We start from the raw sequence: 22784 nt of genomic DNA, 5'->3' as shown, positions 1-22784 counted from the left end.
AGTTATGATGGAGCAAATGTTGAGCAATAAAACTGTCCTAGCTCGAAGCGTCGGAACAAAAGCAGATCTTTTAACAATGCCTAAACCCTGCCTTGAGCTAGACCTCCAGTACGGTACAAGTAATGTTCCTCAATGTGCACTGGGTCACGTCCCCCATGGTGAGAAACAATAAATACGGCAATATGGGGGAATTCTATTTCCCCTATTGCCTAAGCTCTCCGCTTGGCTGTACTCGAGATAAGAATAAACTGTTTATAAGCCATGAGAGCTTCATCTCCGAGGATGTATCAAAAGCATAATTAAATGCTCTGACAGAATACGAGCCATGGCAACCCAAACAAATTGAGCTCCCCGTCCACCACCATCCCCTGGTGAAAGCGTGCCTGTAGAGGAACAGAGAGCTGACGGGAACGTAATTAAAGATTCCAGCCATCCAGCTCACCGCAGGGAACAACAGATATATCATAACGTGCGCCGCCTGCTTTGTTTACCTCAGTCTCTGGCTACAGATGCATAATGCAAACTGCCGGCCTCACTGGAGACAATGTCTTCATCTTTTCTTTGGCAGGAACTGTCGTGGTCCCAGTTTCTGTCCAGGGGAGCTTGTCATTTTGCCTTTCTCTAATTCTCTAGCACTCTCTCGCTTCACGGCATTGATGTCAGCAGAATTGATGTCATTATGGTCGCCCTCGCCTGATGCAGCGTGTGTTCAGAATGCAGGCTGCCAACCCATTCTCTGACTTCACGTGAGGTTCATGGCAACTTTCCACAAGACATTAATTATATCACATACTCATGCACACATCAGCTAAATGGGGACACACTACCTCTATTGTTTTACATAAAGCTAATTATAAATAGACTAGTGATTTCTAAAGAAATGGGAATAATACATACAGAATAGTGATCTGTATATGAGTCATTCTACAGAAAGTTGGAAACTTTTTTAGTTTTAGTTAACTTTTTTACACACTTTTAGTAATTGTGGAGTTATATTGTATTATATTGTATATACTCATATTGTATTTTCAGAAGTTTTGGAATTTTTGTTCTTTTTGTCACCACTGAAACTTAGTAATATTTAATTTAATTAGAAGGGTTACTTTGACCTAGATTAAGATTTTGCTTACATCTACATGGTAAAAATATTTTCTTTTTTTACTATTTTATTACTATTTTTTGCATAGCTAAACCAATAACAATTACATTTTTAACCACATTTCAAAAGAAATGTATAAAATTTGTTGTATTTTGAATCCAATTTTTTTGCAAAAAATTGCAAAAAGGTGATCAAACTGATTTCAAAATTAAGGATTCATTAGTTTAAATATACATTGAACCGCAAACTCATAAAACCTCAAATGATAATTCAGAATACTTTATTTTTGACAAAACATTTCATGTTTTGGTCGTGACAGCACATTTTCGGTAGTAATGCTTTGGTATTACAGGATTTTAACTTAACTTTTCAACATACTAAAACACTACTAAAACTACTATAACTGTACTAAAATTGTGTTTATTTCCCCAAAAATAAGTGATTATGTGTTCCTTTTTGTCACTACTGAAACAATGATGACATGTTTTGGTCTTGACCGTTACGGTAGTGACAAATTCATGGAATAAAACCCCAAAAAACAAAGATGTCACTACCGAAACGTCATTAAATGTGCAATTTTAGGTACTTTTGAACCTTGAAAACCTTGAAAGATGTTAAGCACATAGTTAGTTAACACTGTTCTAAACAGTTGTACACATATAAAACTCCCAAAAATGTGTGAAGAAAAAGTGTTAGGAAGTGAACACATTTACCTTACAATGATGGGACCTATCTACTCACACCTTGTAGCTGAGAGAGAGGGACACATGGATATTTCCTGATCATAAATGTAGGGGTGTAGCTAAAATCAGTCCCAGCCAATGGACTTAAACATAAACTCTTTCAGTAGTGATATAAAAAAGCATTTTTTTCCCCCATAAAGTTTCATAAAAGTTTTTTTTTTTTTTTAACTTCACTTTTTAAAAGAATCAATAAGATACTTTTAAAAACAACAATGGAAAAAAATACAAAAAATATTTCAATATCATTTTCATAAATTGAAATTAAGGTGTTAGGGCTTGCGACAGCCACCTGCCAATTGAAAGTTTGCAAAAAATGATGATTTTATATATACTAAGCTTACTAATATTTTAAATATTATTGTGGGTTTCAATAGATAATAGAAGGATCTTAGTAAACATCTAAGATTTGAACACTTAAATGCTTTTTAAATGTGTTGTGGCACAGCAGTTTGCACCAATCCAGTTGAATGGCCTGTATATAGAGTATATGGTGATACACAAAAGATGTTAGAAAGTTTCATTTCCACAAATATATTAAGCACCTTTAATAAATATTGTTTCCTCTGCAGCAAATCAAGATCTCTTTTTCTCAGCTCAAGATGATCAGATCTCTATATTAGCGCCAGCCTCCCCTGAAAAACTTCAGGTCAAACATCCTCTCATAACTGATTTATCAGATGGCCGCCCAGCCAGATGACCTCTGACCCTGGATGTGTCACACAAGACAGATATCACAGATTCTCAGTCATACAAGGATCTTTGTGCCCTTCTAGCATGCTGGCCTCCTGCAATATTTACTGTGTTGACTTTCATGTGTGTTCTTCAGGCAGCACAAAGCAATCTGCTGCCAAGGTTTTGGCCCTCGCTCTACCTCAACAAAACACTAGACACAGAGCTTTCTGAGCATTTTCATGTAATCTGCCAATCAGAGGTGTACAAATAACATCCAAGCATTTCTTAATCAAGAATCCAAGCATCCACTTTGAATTTCAGTTGGGTCTACTGGACTGTCAATTTGCATGAACATTTCGATTGGACAATTTATATTTCATCTTAAGAAACAACTGCCTAGAAACATCTCATGTAAACAGGATTTCATGCATGCTAAAACAGCTCATGCATGATGCAAAACATTTCTAGTCATGACAACAGAGGCTTTGGTCTGCTGCCGTATAAATACTTCATTACAACCTTATGATTTAATCATAAAAAGTTTAAAGTGGAGCTTGAAATTCAAAAAACACCAGGATTTAATTAAAATGAGCATTAGTGTGTAGACAAAGCTCAATGGAAATTGATCAAAGCCACAGAGACAAGCACATTAGCCTCTTTGTAAGAACTGAATCTAAACTGAACCTGCTTAAAGCCCCGTTCACACTACACGCGACACGCAGCGACAAAGCCACGCGATCCCATTCATTTCAATGGAGAGCTGGCGATTTCCGGCGCCGAGAGCGACAGCAGCCCTCAGCGACCGTTGGCGACCGGATGTGGGCGTGTCCAGCGACGCGACAAAGTTCAGAATCTCTCAACTTTATGCAAATGAAGAGCGACTTTCGGGAGCGACAGCCAATAGGAAAGAAGACGATAGTGCTCATGTGATCATTTTCCTTTCAGCTCCAGCAGAGCGTAGAGAAACAGTTCCAGCAGTGATGGAGGAGAAATTAATTCTTGCCGTTAGCAATTGTCCTGTTTTATATGACATGTCCCTGCCCACATACAGGGACATAAATTTAAAAAATGAGGCATGGAAAGGGGTGGCCGATATTGTGGGGATTCCAAGTAGGTTTTTAATGAACTAATAGGATGTAAAATTGGATATTACCTCTTAAAAAATTTAAACCAAAATGTGTTAAATGTAGGACAACAGACCAAATCATAAATGATTAGATAGCAAATAAACGTACCATATAAAAAATTATATTAACTGCATTAAAATGAATTGTAACCTGCTTGTCTTTGTTTCTAAAGTTGCTTTGGATAAAAATGTCTGTTAAATGATTAAATGCAAATGTAATTGTATAGAAACACTACAGTTTACACTCCATACTCACATACACAATGTATAAAATGTATTTAATTGTTATGTATACTACATAAATTAATGCAATTATATTAATATTGTAGTAATGCACTGTGTACATAAACAAACTTTATATTAATACAATAGGCTATATGTATTCATGTATTCATTGCAATATAGGCTAACGCTAATAAGCAACCAGTAATGAGAACGCCCACTAGCGACCTCATCGCCAGCCTCTGGCGACATGCAGCAACAGAAGTCGCTGCTAGTGTGAACGGGGCTTAAGGCCATAAACATACTATATACAGGTATGTGCAAGTATGACAGTTTTACTTCCTTTTTAGGCCTAGGAATGTTCAGTTACATTGCTGTCTAAGCAAGGTCAAAAAGCTTTAGGATTTCATCAAAAATATTTTAATTTGTGTTTCGAGGATGAATGAAGGTCTTATGGGTTTTTCATCATAGCTTTCATTTTTCTAAATTTAAAGTAGCTAAAATTGCTCTAATTTACGAATCACCCAAGAATGCGTTAATTATGTGTAATGGGCCTGCATGTTCGCAGAGCACAGGCTGAGCAGCCACAGCGACGAGCAGACGACCACAAACATGGCACCCAAATCCCTCCGCCTGGCGCGAGGACACCGTTAATCTGCCCGCTGACAGATCACAGGATTAATGAGTATCAACAGCTCTGAAACCAGATGATCAGCTGCACCGTGCTTCGCGTGTTGATTCTACACGTCAGAGAGGATCAGTTCTGAGACACACTGTTTGCCACTTAATATTAGGTGCTAATTTAAGAGCTGCGATTTCTCCATTTGGAGGCGTTTTGCCATGACTTTCTTTAACTCATGCTCACCAGATCTGACAGGAAGGCATAATAACAGGTTGAAAACACAAAACACACAAACAGCAGATTGAGAAACAGATGAATTTCCTGCCACACAGCATAATGCAGAGAGAGCCACTCCCTTACAGATCTGCATGAGGTGAAATAAACTGACAGAATCCAGGAAGTCAGCCTCCTGCCCTCTGTCCCTAAACATCAAGCAGCTCAACATCGATCGGGAAACAGCAGCCCAGCCATTTATTCTCATTAATTATGGATGCACAGCTTACCTCCAGTCGAGCTCCCGCTTCATGTCTGCAAAACAGAATCTGAACTGAGGACGTGTTAATATGCGCCACACCAGTGCTGCTAATGCACAAGAGAAATGGATGATGTTTGTTTAGACAGGATGAACTCCTTTTGATTTTATTGTTCATATAACTGTATATTAGGAAGAACTTAGAGTCAACATTAACATGAAATTTCTGTCTTTGCATGCTAGTTGCAAATAAATTGAAATAAAGTGGATGGATAAACCTTTTCAGTATACGTCTGCACTGAAAAATATGGTGTAGGACTTGGGCTGCTCTATTTTTGGCAAAAATCAAAATCACAATTATTTAACATGATTATGAGTGGGTTTATATAATTGATTAATTTAAAGATAGCAATACAATAGAGAAAAAGATACAAATGAATGTGTTTTTTTATTTAATGTAATTAATTGAATGTAAAATAAAACAGCATAGTCTTCACTGTGAGAATTAAACATGCTTTGTTTCTTATAAAAACTACAAAAGTCCGGCCGTCAAGAGCAGTGAGTGATTTTGACAGCAGAAGGAATATTACTTGTGGCCGCTTTAAGAGCTGCACGGATCCAATATACTGTTAAACACGTATTTTCATTCTTAACTGTTTACGCTAATTTGAGACATAATTGATGAAGGTTTACACAATAATTACAAAACGCCGCATTTTGACATATATTTGCATGTATTTGAGCGTTTAGGTAGGCGTCTGAAGATGAGCGCTCACTTTACTTGTCCGTGTTCTGTTCCGTCTCTAACGTACACATAGAACACTGCAAATTCTCTTTTGTGCTTTTAAACACATGACATCAAATAAACATTAATAAATCTAGTATGTTCCATTTTACTGATTTGCATGTGAAATTGGGCTTTTATAGTGGAGCGAAAACACACAAAGGGGGCAGAATTGGGAGCAATAATCTTTTTATTTTGATTATTGTATTTTCATAATAGTTTGAAGCCGAAATCAAAACTGAATTTTTTTATTAATTGCACAGCCCTAGGACTTACTTTAAAATATGTTTCACTTAGAAATTGATAGCAGGGTTGCCAGGTTTTCATAACAAAACCCTCCCACTCGTTACTCAAAAGTAGCCCAATCATTTTGAGTGGGGTCCCCCATTAAAAAAAAAAAAATGCATTCTGGGGGGTAAAATACATGTTTTTTGAAAATTTAGCAAATGGTCAGTATCACACTGAAATGTGAAATTTTGAAGTATAAACGCTGAAATAGCATTTTCTTTTGAAGTATGTTTTACGAGTTTTTGTTTTCGACTTTAATAAAATACGCCCCCTCCCCTACATAAAAAGCAACCCTAAAAAAAAAGTGGTTTATAAACAAACCTCAAATTGTGATCTCTTAATTTACAAGTGGTTTGAATTTTCTGTCTGTGGTAGTAAGGTGAGAAGGACACTAAACTCTCAAACCGAGTTAGTGAGACTCCGGCCTGAATGCCCAGCCTTTTTATTATTCAGGAGAAGAGAGGAGAGGAGTGAGATAAAGAAAGAGAAATTGCTTCTCTTTTATTCCCCATTGGGTGGTGCATTACAGTAATGGCTCTGTCTAAATAGCAATAGAGAGGCAGAATGGTGCCCCCATTATCAACACCATGACCAATTCCTCTCTCTCTCTCTCTATCTCTAAGGTGAGCTAGCGGGGGTGGTCTTGCGCAGCCTTGTGCGATCATTGTGAAGATCGTTCAATAAACGGTGAGTGAAACGCCTACATGAGCAGAGAAAGTCTGGAAGTGATTATACGCCAGCAATCAGCACAGCGTCGCACGTTTGCGGCTCCGACGCGACTAATAAACTCATTCATCGCTCCGAGAAGTATGAATCAGAAAATGAGCTTTTTGATGACTATTTAAATGCCTTTCAAAAGAGCAGGAGTTATTTAAAAGAAACTGAACAATCGGGTCTCGGTAGTGTTCTCGACTCGGTAACTGTTCACATGAGGAAAGTTTGCCTTAAATGGATTTGAATTTTGTCACACAAGTTCAATATACAGAACACATCACCGTTTCGAAGCAAAAGCAACCAAATCCCAAAGATCTTTTTTTATTTCTTAATGTTTTTTTTTCTGAGACTAAATGAATGATGACTAAATCAAAGCAGGTTTCCTCTTAGATATGAGCCCTTTTCCCGTGAGAGCTTTTAACCACACTTCACATGCTTTTGAAAAGCCAGAATTTGGGATGAAACATCTTTGTGTGCAACCAAAGATAGGGAAAACCTTCTGAATGAACATGCACAAAATTACAGGAACTAGATTTTTACATTTTCTATGTTTTTTACCACTCTTAAAAAAGGGGTTGCCTCTGCAATTATTCAGAGGTTGAAATGCTTGAAAGGTTGTTAGTAGTGATATAACAATATATAGATATAGATAATGCATCGATCAAATGAACAACAATATGTTTAAAAAAAAAAAACTTATATTTTTAATTATCTGTAAGATTTTCTTGAAGACTTGTTTGCATAAAACAAAAATATATCTAATTGTCACTGAACTTTCATCAATTATTTGAAGAGTTTTTTTGTCTTACAACTGAAATTTCTTTTTTATATTTATTTGTCTGTACAATTATATTTTTCTGTACAATCTAATTTTTTGCTCTATTGGGGATGCTAGATTTGCACATTTTAGAAAACACAAAATACTGACTTTCTTGACTGTTTTCATTGCTTATTTATCTCACTAAACAAGCCTGTCACTTTATGTATTTATTAATTTAATTAAATTTATTTATTTTTTATTCTAGGATGTGCTCATTTTAAAATTTGCCTGCATTTGTGACTTCATAAAAATGTACTTGAATATCTAAACAGACACATAATACTGTACTACTGATATATTAAACCTAATCCTGCATCTAATACTGACATGTGACCATGGACCACAAAATATTCACATGGTACAAAAAAATCTATATATTGAGAAAATCGCCTTTAAAGTTGTCCAAATAAAGTTCTTTTTTTTTTTTATATACAAAACAAACATTTTGTTTAAGTTTCCAGAGAACATAACCTATACAATTGTATACTGCGTACCTATATATACACCTACATACCTATACATACATACACATACTCCCACATTAAACATACCAGTAAATGCAAAGGTACATCTGCCTCCAAACCTCTTACACATACACATTTTACATGTCCACACCAATCCCGTATACCCACAAATTCTTGAAGGCGTCGGTTACATCCCAAATATGTCTCTTATTCCTTAACATTACATAGTCAAATAACTAAGAACTAAACAAAGGCGGTAATTCAATAACCTAATTTCCGGATATCTTACAGTTCTTTGTTGGAAAATAATTAACAATATAAAAAATTATTTAAAACACTCAGAGTGTACCCCTAATCTTGACCCCTATGCTGATACAAAGTTATACTTCAAAATTGTTAATTAAGGATCTTATTGGATTCCAAATTCTTGTAAATATTTTTTGTCTATCTGTTATATTATATCTCAGCTCTTCTAGGGGTAACACATAACTTAAGTCTCTTAGCCAAACTTCAAATACAGGCACAACTTCAGACTTCCATTTCTGTAAAATTGCCTTTTTTGCTAAGATCATGCATAAAGAAACAGCTTGTGCCACATATTTGCTTCCTATATCTGAGGTATCTCCAAAAATGCCCAATTTTGGCTCAGGTGACAAATCAATTTTATATGCTTCTGAAATAAATCTGAATATACTTCGCCAGAAAGGTCTAATTTTATGACATGTCCAAAATAGATGAGACAACGTGCCATCTGAGATTTTACATTTGTTACATACTGAGGATACATTTGGGAAAATCTTATGTAGTTTGGTCTTTGAATAATGAAGTCTATGAATAACTTTAAATTGAATCACACTATGCCTTGCGTTAATAGAGCATTCATGAATTTCATTGAGACAATTTTCCCATGACTCGCTAGACAATTCTATACCAAGTTCCTTTTCCCATTCTTTCTTAATATGATCAGTGTTTACATTCACCTTTTCCAATAGTAAAGCATAAAAGAAAGAAACAGCTCCTCTTTCTATTGGACTGCGATTACATAGAATTTCCAGAGTTTGATGTGTAGTCATGTTTTCAAAACCAGTGAAATGTTTCCTAGTAAAATCTCTAATTTGTAACCAAATAAAGTTCTTAGCAATGCATATTACTTATCAAAAAATAAATTGTGATATATTTATGGTAGGAAATTTACAAAATATCTTCATGGAACATGATCTTTACTTAATATCCTAATGATTTTTGGCATAAAAGAAAAATCAATCATTTTGACCCATTGTATTTTTGGCTATTGCTACAACAGTCCAGGATCACATATAATAGTGATATAATACCAATATCATGGCTTGTTTTGAGGTATCCACAAATATATCGCTAGCTAAAAGAAAAAAAAAATCATATTAAAACATAAACCAATTCACAACATAGTTACTTTGGCATTTACTGCCTCAAATGAAAAGAGTCACACACATCACTAAATATGCACAAAATATGTTTTAAAATGAATTTTTAAAGCCACGGTAAACATAAACTTGCTCCTAAAAACTGCAGTGGTGTATGTGATGAAGTGTGTGTCTGGGCATTGGCTGTGATTTAGGTTACAGTGCCGTAAACACTGCTAGTAGCAGTATACTGGCAGAAGGGATAAAATGTCATGATGAAATAGAGACCAAGAAGCCCACAAACACACACACATACACACAGAGTCAATCACTGCAGCAGTGTCATTGTCATTCAACACCCTGCTCTTGTCCTACAGGACCTTTCTCTCATTTGGACTCAGATAACCAGGGTTTAATGGCATCTAGGCAGACAGCCAGATAGTCAAATGCTGTGTGAGTTGAGGGGGAGCTGCATTTCACAATGACAAATGACAAAAGTTTCAAACAAAGTCGCTGCTTTTACATTGAAAAGCTCTCATTAACGGTGCGGCAACACCGGATCACCCGCGCACATCGAGAGGAATCACTCACACAAACACAAAGACACGGGCACAGAGGTTTCACCAGCCGCAGAGGTGCACAAATTTTCTAAATGGCTGATGAAAAGAATATACTCTCCCAGTGCGGTGCGCTATTCAGTTTTCTCCTGAATGATAACAGCGTGGAGAGCAAAATCCTCATCAAATAGGCTCAAATGTTTGTGAAAAGGCCCCCGGTTAACAAGTTATTTATTTAGCTTAGGATAGTAAACAAATCATTTTATAAGTCGGATAAATACACTTATTTTAAAATCGCATACTACCATACTACTACAACTCTAGTGAAAAAAAAATACTATTAAATAATATTTAATATACATTTATTTCATGCTACAGTAAGTATACTACAAATACATTTACATATTATGTACTTAAAAATAACCTGCAATTTTACTTTTAGTATACTAAACTGCTATATTTAAATTACTATTTTAATACTATTTTTGTACTTAATGCACTTTACTTGTGCGGGAGTCCAACTAAAGATATACTAAAGTATATTTGGTTGTGCTAAAGTTGAACTATTGCAAGTATATTTTAGGTACACTTTAAATATTTAGCATTTAAAGACTGATATACAATCATACAATCCTATATACTAAATATTGATAAATATTGATAATATTGAAAAATGTGCATTTTGCACAAGTAGTACTCCAAATAAAGTTTAATTGCAATGTTTGAATCTGTAAGTGTCAAGTGATATGTCAGTAATTATGTTAATAGACTTGTACGAAGTATAAAATAAATGCATTTACAATCTATTAGTTTTTTACTAGGGTAGAACGGCAGTATATAATTTGTACAGGATATTATGCACAATATGCAAATATTGTACGCATGAACTGGCCTACAGTATGAAATTAGAGTACAACGCATGAGATAACATATAAGACATTTTTACACAAAATTTGAATAAAAATGCCAAAGAATCATATTTATTGCCATATTTATAGAAATCTTTCATCTTTATTATCTTTAATATTCAAAAGTTAGTTTTTTTAAGTTATGAAATAAGTATTTTTATTCAGCTAGGATATGATAAATTGATCAAAATTGATATTAGACCTATATTGCTACAAAACATTTATATTTCAAGTAAATGTTTTTAACTTTTACCTTGTTATTCAACAAAGAATGCTGAAAAATAAAATATATCACGGTTTCCACAAAAATATAAAGCAGCACAACTACAACGCTGATAATAATCGTAAATGTTTCTTGAGCAGCAAATCAGCATATTAGAATGATTTCTGAAGCATCATGTGACACTAAAGACTGGAGTAATGATGCTGAAAATTTAGCTTTGATCATAGGAATAAATTACATTTTAAAATATATTGAAACAGAACGCAGTTTCAAATAATATTTCACAATATTACTGTTTTTACTGTACTTTTAATCAAATAAATGCAGCCTTGATGAGCAGAAGACACTTCTTTAAAAAAATGCACTGATCCCAAACTTTTGAACGGTAGTGTATATATTAGATATTTTTATTTGAAAAAAATGCTTTCCCAAAAGTATATAGAGACCTACAGTATGTTACATAAAAATGAATTTCACAGCATTAGTTCAATTGTTTGTATCTGCTCAAATGCTGCAGGATCTTTCTATTCATAACTTTTGCTCAGTGTTTTCTAATTATCTGGTGTTTAGATGATTTTTAGCGGATGTGTCCCAGCAGACTCATATCCTGTAGACAATCTCAGTGTTTACAGTGTCTCTTTGGTTACCTTCATCCTCAGGTTTATTTAGTGCTGGTAAAGTACACAGAGTGATCAGTGTGCGTTCATGCACCACAAAATCTGGACAGAATGGAAAAATCCAAATAAGCTGGTGGAAAATTCTCATCAGCTCACATTTCTAAACTCTTCATGGTCTGTTGTTTCGTTGTTGAAAGGATATGACAAATATAATTATCTGTTTTTAATGCACCTATATACTCGGCTCCCTCACATGTGAACGCGCGTGTGTCTGTCAGAACTGTGTGTTCCTGGGTCAGTGTGTGTGGGTTGATGTGCGCTCAGGGACAATGAACAGGTACAGAGGATACAGTGTGTGTGTGAGAGAGAAAGATACAGTACAGAGAAAACCACAAGCAGGCTTTTAGGCTCAGACATAGTCGAGCGTGAGAGCGATCAGGGCTCCACAGACACTGCCCTATAGAAAAAAGTGTCAGAGAGAACTAGAGCTGCCCCCCTCGACTAACCGTTAGGAAAATGAGAAGAGGCTTGGTCGACCAAATTTTATTAGTCTCTGAGTTAAAATTCCACAGGAAGTGGTGAAGTCACACAGTCCATGACAGCTGGTCTATGTGGTAATATAGAACATTGGGCAGGACATCCAAACTCTCACCTATCATTCATCGACTCGATTTGAAAAATGTGCGCTATGTAAGTCAGAGTGTGGAAGCTGAACATTAGTGAGCTTACTGCATGACAGATGCGCGGATGTGGTCACTTGTTCTTCCAATACTCATTTTTGGCCATACAAATAAAAGTAATACATCTTTTGAATCTGTAAAGACTCTCTGTGCTCACTCAGAATAACAACGAAATGTTGCGCCTTTGTAAAATAAAGAAAGCAAACAAGATGCGCTTTCTGCCGTCTTGGTTTCTGTGAACTTAGGCACGAAACTTCAAAAAACGTCCATGCATACTGCTTACAGACATGAAAAATATATCTATAGAGAGTAAAATTTCTACTTTCAAATAAACCGATTCAAATACAAAAAAAATATATATATATATTCTCAGATTATGTAATCCATATGAAACATGCACTCAGACGCATCTATACTGTGGTGATGATGAGTCAGTGTTGGCAACTTCATCTCTTAAGCCGAAAATAAAGAAAGCACTAGTTTATCAATAAATTATTAAAATGTTAATGCAATCTTATTGTTGTTTTCCCCAGACACATTCATAGTTATATCTGCCAGTTTACTGTGGCAAGCTTTTTTTGCATGCGCTCGAGCGCTTATTAGGGTCTGTAGGCAATTCAAAGCTTATTATTATGATTTATATGGTTTATTAAAAAACGTGCGACTAATAGTCGACTAATGCTTAAAATGAACAGAAAAACCTTTAGTCAAGGGTAGCCCTAGAGAGAACACATACACAGTACACATATTGTTTTCTTCTCTTATAAAATTTTAATAACTGTAAAAAGTATAAAAAAAATAAAAAAATAAAATTTTAAAGTTGAATATTTGAAAAGATTAAATATCTAAAATATTAAAACTAAATATGATAATATTTTAAATAGTAAAATAGGTAACACTTTACAATAAGGTTTCATTGGTTAAAGTTCCACTGAAACTTTGAAACATGCAGCGTTATTCCGCGTGTTGATGTAATTTTAACTGAAACAGGAACACTTCTATCTTCTAAATGCAAATTTTGTCATTGTTTTGGAGCACACTAGCGTACAGATAACCTTAAGGCTAACATATTAATACTAAAAGCCAAAAAATTTCAATTTTGATTTCATGGGACTTTAAATATAAAGTTCTGTCATGAAACTCTAGAAGGCGCAGTCCAATAGGTCTAACTCCCCCTGACATAATGACATCAGTATCACATGGCACATCTGATTGGTTCTCTTTTGTATCAGCAGCCAATGAGCTTGCTGCTCAACATTTGAATACTTGGCAAGTGCTTCAGAAACCCTTCACCTTCCCATCTCCACCTGTATAGATCTGCTACAGGGTGACTAATGTATGATATATGGGGCTTATTTGATATATGTTATATGTGCAGCAGCAGTATTTCTTACATGCTCACAGCAGCATATTGTGGATATATTGGTAGTAGCAAGTCTCTGTGCTTGCTCTGCCGCATCTTTTTTTCTTTTTATGGAGTATAACTTTCATAATAAATGCACACAAATATTTTTTTGTCATGGCTGGTTTATATTCAGTTTATGCTGATGCAGAAAGCCTGGAATTGTTCCATCTATTATTTTGGTATCGAACATCCAGGTAGTTTTGACACCCTTACTAGCTAATAAGTTTTAAATGAGTCTGATCAACTCAAAGGTAAACACAGGGATAATTACAGTAATTTAATTCACAGCAATTTATGAACACTCATAAATCAAAACTATCTTTATTAGATGATGACCACCATTTGCGGTGTCACCTTCAATAAAGCCTTCGGCAAAATCACGCCACGGGGCAATAATTATAAATAAATAAATACGTGTACAGTACTAATGGAAAATCACGGGGCACACCTTTAATAGCGGCCCCTTAACTCTAATGAGTCTTTAATTTGAACACTTCCTTCTCTCTGATGACAAAGGCTTGCTGTGACACATTTCTGGCCCGCAGGATGTGCACCGTTACAGCCGATGGATTTGAAGGCTGGCTCAGTCTGTGACTCCTGCTGTGTTTGTGTACACTGTAAACAAAAACTGTAGAAATTACAGTATTACTGGCAGCTGGTTGCCAGTAACTTACTGTAGATTTAAATTTATGCTATTTACTGGCAACAGTTTGTTCAAAGTTAATTGAACATTAAACATTAACAAGTCTTTATCTTTACAGAATAAAACTAAAATAACAGCCTCATGCAAAGCATTCTGGGAACCAAAATCTGAAGGAAAAAAACTGAAAAAGGTTGATGAAGGTTTCTGGTTCCCAGAATGCTTTGCAGTAGGTTGTTATTTTATAGTTTTATTCTGTAAAGACAAAGACTTGTTAATGTTTAATGTTCATTTAACTTTGAACAAACTGTTGCCAGTAAATAACATAAATTAAAAATCTACAGTAAGTTACTGGCAACCAGCTGCAGAACTACAGCAAATTTTTTACAGTGTAGGTGTTCTCATCGTTCTATTGACAGAAACACTCTCATCCATTAAGACAGCAAAGCTGAGCTCTACAAGTGGCGTAACAGATACAGTGTCTTTTCAGTCTACAGTCGCTTTATCTACCTGTTAATAACATACAATAAACTCCTATTCAACACAGTCAAGCTCTTCGGCTTAGTTTCTATTCTGAAGCACATTCTGAACTCTTAAAGGCTCGGAAATTGCAAACGCAAACAGTTCAATGGCTAAGAAGCATGTCCAAGATGTAAAAAATAAAACGTTTTCAAGTGTCAGGAATTCATAAGAAATGCATTCATGTTGGTTTCATACATTTGTCATCTAAAAACATTTTTATTCAGTGACTTATAAATGTCACATGGTGGATTTTACTTCTACTTCTTAGGTAGAGAAAAATATGTATAAACATTTTCACAGTGTAAGTGGATACAGCATTTATTAATGTGTAAATAATAGATAAAAAGGCAAGTTTGCCTCAAGATTCTTCTCCACCTCCTTCTTCCACACTTCTGGCTGTATGCAAACAAAGAACTGCAGCTTCATTGGTTCAAATTCTGCAAAACATGATTCATGAGCTCTTGCCATTGAGCAGGACACTTAACCTCAGGTTACTCCAAAGGGATTCGACTTGAAATAAGTGAACAATAAGTCACTTTGAATAAAAGCATCTGTCAGATTAGCAATTAGGAGCTCCCTAACCTCACACCTGACCTGAGATTAGAGACTCATGGGAGTCACGACACAAACACTCACAGCTGAACTGGCCGAACATCCGCACAGGTTCAACCAAGATTGATTATTCAAATCAATTCAGATTCAATTAAGGAGTGCTTTGTCTAAATGAATGCATTAGATGCGCTCCAGTGCTCGAGGGGTTAAAAAGGTCTGAGTAACAAGATTTCACTAAATCTGTTTAGATTTCAGCCTGCGCGTGTTTCTAAAGAGAGCTTAGGGGTCAGACAACAACACATTTTTAACTGTCTTGTGTTGATGTCCGGTTTAATGGATGCAGATGTAAATGTATTTTCTGGATAAATTGTGACAGTCCTTCCATCAGCAGCACTCCTAGCAATCCCTCCTCTTTCTAAAGAGATAATCGTTTTTTTGCGGGGAGAGATGGTAAAGCAGAAAGCAGAAATCAGGTAAAGCAGAAAGAAAAGGAGCAGGATGGTTCATCTTTTCTTCAATGGGGTCATCGGATGCCCATTTTCCACAAGTTAATATGATTCTTTAGGGTCTTAATGAGAAGTCTATAACATACTTTGATTAAAATATCTCAATGGTAGTGTAAAAAACACTAAATCAGCCCTTTTTAGAGCGAGCTATTATGTTGCATGTTCCTTTAAATGCTAATGAGCTCTGCTTGCCCCACCCCTCTCTGCCATGGGATGACAAGCCGTAATGTTTACTTTAACTGCATTTAGCTGCATTTAGCTGCGAAACTTGTTAACCAACACATTATTAAGAAAGGCCATTTGCAAAGATGCTTAAAAAACCATTCTACTCACTTCTGCTGTGTGTGAAGCTGCATCACGAATGATTCGCATGAACATAGACGCATATGTAGATTGGGATCGGCACTTTCCTTTCAAAAACGAAAGTATTGTAAATCCTCTGTATCTTCAGCATCAGATGTCGGGAGTAAATGACGACTGCTATGTTCCTTATTAAATCCAACAACAAAACACCTAAATCTCTCAATCTGAGACATTCTTATCTTCTCCTGCACCCCTGCACGGAGTCGGACTGTTTCAGCTTGTGAGGGCGGGTCTAAGGTAAGGCGCTCATGTCAATCAACTATCGTGGGAGCAGCCTCTTACAATGACCTGATTTTAAAAAGGGGATATTACTTTTAAAGATAAAAAAAAAACACTGGGTGGAATATTTTTCATTGCAGGGTGGTTGTGTACACAAACTGCCAACACACACTAATGTTCAATAATGACTCCTTTATTAGCTGCATGTGGCTTTAGCAATGTCTGTGTGAATGTGAGAGGTGATTTCCAATGCAAGGACTTTCCCTCTGCAGCCAGTGGCATTAATCTCATACTGGAATTAGCACAACTGCAGCTCTGCAACACGGATTCAGCACAGCATCAATCAGAGGATGAGCAGCTCTAGGAGTCCCAGCGCTGCTGAAACCGCGTGCTAAAGTTGCACCATATTTGCTCTCATAAATAAAACATGAAGATTTTGTACTCTGTGTTTAAAGACTACGTCCTACGCAAGTCTGCGAGGAGACTCGAAAGGAAAGTGTGAGGGGAGAAAAACAAAAATCGATTGAGTGGATCATAATGTGAACAGAAGCTGGTCCAGCTGCTGGTGGAAAGACTTCAAACTGAGAGAAGAGAGAGACCGTGAGAGCCAGAGATTATAAGAGTGAGAAAACCGGTGCATTCAGCTGAAAAACACACTAAAGGCTTTTCTCACCCCTGCATGAGAGCACAGGGCTCTGTCAGCGTGAAGAGCAAAGGAGAGCAGAGGGCAAATTCATGAACGTTTGCCATCTTCCCCATTTACAGGCTTGTCAAAAACATTCTGAATCCATAACATCATTTCCTTAGTCATTTTTCAATGCCAACAGAAAATTACCTATCATTACAACTCACTTTTATGTTTCCCAAACATGTGCAATGACTCAGGATTATGACACCGTTAAGACAAAAACATTGTAAATGCATATCTGGTTTAAAATTACGTCATAAAAGGTTTCAGTTGAGTTTGATTTGCTTCTGCAAATCCGTTTTAGTGAATTGGTTCAAAACACAAATCAACATTTCACATGCATCATCACTTAAAAATGTTTGCAGAAATTGACTTTCTTATGCTCATCAAGGCTGCATTTATTTGATTAAAAATACAGAAAGAACTGTAATATTGTGAAATATTATTTCAATGTGAAAATATTTTTAAATGTAATTTATTCCTGTGATACAAAGCTAAATTTTCAGCATCATTACTCCAGTGTCACATGATCCTTCAGAAATCATTCTAATATGCTGATTTATTATCAATGTTGAAAACAGCTGTAATGCTTAATATATTTTTGGAACCTGAGGATTCTTTGATCAATAAAAGGTTAAAAAGAACAGCATTTATTTTAAATAAAAAGGTTTTATATACACTACTGTTCAAAAGTTTGGGGTCATTACATTTTTGTTCTTTGTTTTTTTTTTTTTTTGAAAGAAATTTATAATTTTTATTAACCAAGAATGTGTTATAATTATAAAAAGTGATAGCATAGATTTACATTGTTAGAAAATATTTTAATTTTGAATAAATGCTGTTTTTTTACTTGTTATTCATCAAGGAATCCTGAATAAAAGAATCACAGGTTCCAAAAAAATGTTGGCAGCACAACTAGTTCCAACATTGATAATTCTAATAATAAATCAGCATATTAGAATGATTTCTGAAGGATCATGTGCGACTTAAGACTGGAGTAACATGAAAGAGTCTATGAAAATTAAGCTTTGCATCACAGAAATAAATTATATTTTAAAGTTTATTAAAATGAAAAAAACAACAACAACATTATTTTATATTGTAATAACATTTTGCAATATTACAGTTTTTTTCTTTAAATATTGTTATATTGGGGAATAAAAAAGCAACCTAATGATTCCTTGTGTTCATTAGTTTGGTAATATTAACTATATTTTACTGTATTTTTCTTCATGCATTAAATATTTTGGATTCACTTGGCGACAATGACTTGTTACAATATTTCAAAATAATATTTAAAATATCTATAAATTAATATTATTTTTTGCCATTTCATTTATTGAATAGTGTTATGTGACCAATAATACAGTAAAAATAGTAATATTGTGAAATATTATTACAATAAAAAAGAACAGTTTTGTATCTAAATATATATTTTAAAATTTAACTTATTCTTGTGATGCAAAAAAAATCAGCATCTTTAGTAATTATCACAATTATCATAAATAATTCTAATATGCTGTTTTGTAGCATTTCTTATTATTATCAATGTTAAAAAACAGTTGTGCAGCTTCATATTTTTGTGAAAATTGGGATATATTTTTTCATGATTCTTTGATGATTAGTTCACAAGTTCACAAGAGCAGCATTTATTTATAACAGAAATATTTTGTAACATTATAAATGCTTTTATTGTCAGTTCTGCTGAATAAAACAGTTTTGCTGAATAAAACTGTTTTATGAATGTATATTTATGGCCAACATGTTCCAGACATTTATGCTGTCTAATTCCAAAACAATCGGAATAAATGACACAGCCAATAGCTAACTTAACCTTGCTGCGAAACAAACACACTACATCTAACTTGGTCAACCTTCCAGAAGATAGCAAGACGGAAATATATCAACTAAAGGTAAGTCCTAAAATGGTAGCGGTAAGTAAATGATTAATGCTCCCGATATTACTGCACAATAAAGATCAGCAGCAGTAATAAGTGACCAGACTTTGGTGTTCTTATTGTTTTTATTGGCCTCAGGGTTCAGGGACTACATGACATAAGGTCTGCGACTCCCATAGCACTGCACAAACACACTCTTATCAATTCTGATCTATGGCTGGAGTAAGCACAGCTATTTGATTTTGCAAAAAATACTTGCTGAGATCTTTCTCAAGGGACCCTAACGCTTCAGGACCCAAATCTTTCAATAATGACAGCAACGATTTCCCCAGCAAAAAAGCAAACCAGCTGGTCTTATATTTTCAGACTTTTTAATTTGCCCTTTAAAAGCTGGATAAATGTGACACGAGGACCCGTGCCGGTCCCTCGAGACAAACAAGATCGATGTCAATCTGAAAGATCCTCATGTGTATGTTATTACACAAACAACACAACGGTGATTGCATCCAACATCTCAAATGCCTCCGACATGCATATTTGCTCATTTCTGTTTTATTTTTTTTATAGCACTAACCAGAATTCCCTCAATTTATTTTAAAAGAAAATAACACTTGACAACCGGTGTGATGTGAAAAGAAAGCCACTTTAGAAAAGAAGCTTGTGTTTGTTTTGTAAACAGCATGGTATTCCCATTCCTACGCACTTCGTTTTTTAGATCATAGATGTACAGTCTTACAGTTACAGTCATGGACTGATAGAAGAGAGCTGTGTGTATTTTTGAGTGTGCTACTCACTGTCTGCGTGGATTGGCACCGCCAGGCAGAGCAGCAGCAGGAAGGACGTGGCTCTGCGGCGAGGAGAGGCCTTTCGGGTATGTGGCACCATGATTGGTGGATGGCACTCACCGCAGGGGTTCCTAAACTCCTGCTGGATCACTGTAAGCTCACGCTACCATTTAGTGAGACCTGATGGGGACACAAAGGAGAATGACATCAGAAAGACGCAATGCAAACAACACATTTAAATCCTCACCCATGACATCACCACATGAGCTCATTATTAGCATTCCGAGAACATTACATCACATTAGTAATTCTGTTGATATTCCCGTAAATTAAACCAAAAGCAGAATGACATCATGAAGCATCATGGTAATGCAATCAAACATTCATGACTTCATCACATTCCAAAACATTACATCATTGTTCGTACTTAATATTTCATATTGAGTCTTCTGAAGTCATAATATACTGAAAATATTGTGACACATATTGTAAATATCGTAACTAATAGCAGCAATAGCCAACAATACATTTTATGGATGAAAATTATTGTTCTTTTATGTTAAGAATCATTAGGATATTAATTAGATTATGTTCAATGAAGATATTTTGTAAATTTTCTACTGTAAATATATCAAAACTGAATTTTTGATTAGTGATATGCAATGCTAAGAACTTCATTTGGACAACTTTAAAGGTGATTTTCTCAACATTTAGATTTTTTGCACCGTTAGATTCCAGATTTTTAAATAGTTGTATCTCAGCCCAATATTAGCTAACCTAACAAACCACACATCAATGGAAAGCTTATTTATTCAGCTTTCAGATGATTTCAATTGACCCTTATGAATGGTTTTGTAGTCCAGGGTCACATGTGAAAAATAATATTTTAAGCTTCTGCAGAGGGGTAGACGTCAGGGGTTGGTGTTGTGGACTTTCGCTCCGCCTCCCTCACATCCCTGCACCAGTACAAAAGTCCACAACACCAACCCCCTGACGGTGATTGGTTGGAACACTGTTTGTTTTTCTGTGGAATGGTTGGTAGCACCGATAGTTTTTTTTTTTGGCATATCTCGGACCCTAGGCTGACCATAGAGACGTGTTTTTTTTTACAGCCAATTTATGGGGCAGGCAGCGAGCGGATCGTGAAGAAAGGTCAGCTGAATGTGACACTTTATGTTTCAGGCTTGAAATCACTTATACAACCTTTAAAATAATTAACTCATAAGAGTCATACTGTCACATTTCTGTCTGTCTGGTCATTGGTTTTGCCCATTTATCTTCCCCCTGTCATTTTGTTATCATTTGGTTTAGTCCTCGTTTGTGTAATCACCGTCATCTGTCTCACCTGTGTATTATCAATTAGCCTGTCTTTATAAGTCTGTTTGGTTCTTGAGTTCAATGTCGGTCGTTAAATGTTTGTGAATTGTGTGTGGATTATCTTGCCTGTTCCTGAGTGTTCCAGCCTACTATTCTGAAGATTATATTAAATATTAATGTTTATTGTTTACCTCGTCTCTCGTCTCGTCAGTCCAGCACGTATCATTACACATACGTTCTAGAATCAGACTACACTGGTTGTGCTATATGTTTCATTAAATAGAACTGGTTCATAAGAATCCTTTGCTCATGATTCTCATCAGATCAGATCAGATCAGATTTGTGTGTGACCTGCAAGGCAAAGTCAACAGAAAGGAATCAAAATAATTTTTATTTTGAGTGTTTTTTTTTTTTTTTTTTTTAATGCATACGATTTCAACACAGACTGCAAACTCACATTCACAACTCAGGTACAATACAATGTATTTTTTTTTTTTTTTTTAGTTTTTTGCTAAAATAGAAATATTAAACAAGAGAATCAAATGTAAAAACTTAGTTGGCAACTAATTTAAAAAAATAATTGTTTAAAAGTTTAGTAGTAAAATTACTAAAATTGAAATAATAATAAATTAAAGCTCCATTAAAATTTAAAAACCTAATAAAAATGGGACAGGTCCACTAAAATGTAAAAAAAAAAGTAAAATGCAAAAATAAAAGCAAATTAAAAATATGAATAATAAATACTACAGGTATATAAAAATACTAAAATAACACTGGTGGTAGTCATAGTAAGATAGAAGCCATTGTAATAAGTAGCATGGGTAATTTTGTAGAAATAGCCAACAATACATTGTATGGGTCAACATTTAAAAAAAAATTTAAAGCCAAAAATTATTAGGTTATTAAGTAAACATCATGTTCTATGAAGGTATTTTGTAAATTTACTACTGTAAATATATCAAAACTTAATTTTTGATTATGCATTGCTAAGAACTTCATTTGGAAACTTTAAAGGCGATTTTCTCAATATGTAGATTTTTTTGCACCCTCAGATTCCAGATTTTCAAATAGTTGTATCTAAATCTATCCTAGCAAACCATACATCAATGAAAAGCATATTTAGTCAGCTTTCTAATGATGTATAAATCGCAATTCCAAAAATGTACCCTTATGACTGGTTTTGTCGTCCAGGGTGACATATGGCTTTTAGGATTTGTTAAGGATTCATTTTTCAATGGTGTTATTAGTCATCAGGGGAACATTTTCATTAGGCTGATCTATTCTTTTAACACAATGACATCATGCACACAACACAACAATGATGTCACAGTGTTAATTCAATAAAGTGGTTTTAAATACAAGCAAATGAGCCTCAGCCACAATGAGTCCCTGGAGTGCGTTTCAACAACCACAAACACCTCTGGCCTTTTGAGGACACACGCGTCGCGCCGAGTTCACGCTGAGTGCGTGCGTCTAGGGGTTTGTGTGCGTTAACA

At 35.1% G+C, this 22784-nt stretch overlaps 1 protein-coding gene across 1 annotated transcript in view; it reads right to left on the bottom strand.

Annotated features, from left to right (window-relative positions):
• Positions 1 to 22784, bottom strand: part of ptprfa (protein tyrosine phosphatase receptor type Fa) — a 228632-nt gene that overhangs the window by 160469 nt on the left and 45379 nt on the right. The window contains exons 2-3 of the mRNA XM_073851773.1: positions 19981 to 20151; positions 15550 to 15554 (exon numbers count right to left, since the gene is read on the bottom strand). Coding sequence (XP_073707874.1) covers positions 15550 to 15554; positions 19981 to 20071 — 96 coding nt within the window. The 5' untranslated portion in view covers positions 20072 to 20151. The remainder of the gene's footprint in view (positions 1 to 15549; positions 15555 to 19980; positions 20152 to 22784) is intronic.

This window comes from Garra rufa, chromosome 12 (genome assembly GCF_049309525.1).
Source record: "Garra rufa chromosome 12, GarRuf1.0, whole genome shotgun sequence".
Lineage (NCBI taxonomy): Eukaryota > Metazoa > Chordata > Actinopteri > Cypriniformes > Cyprinidae > Garra > Garra rufa.
Note: the sequence above shows the minus strand (reverse complement) of the source record. Positions and strands in the feature narration are given on the sequence as shown.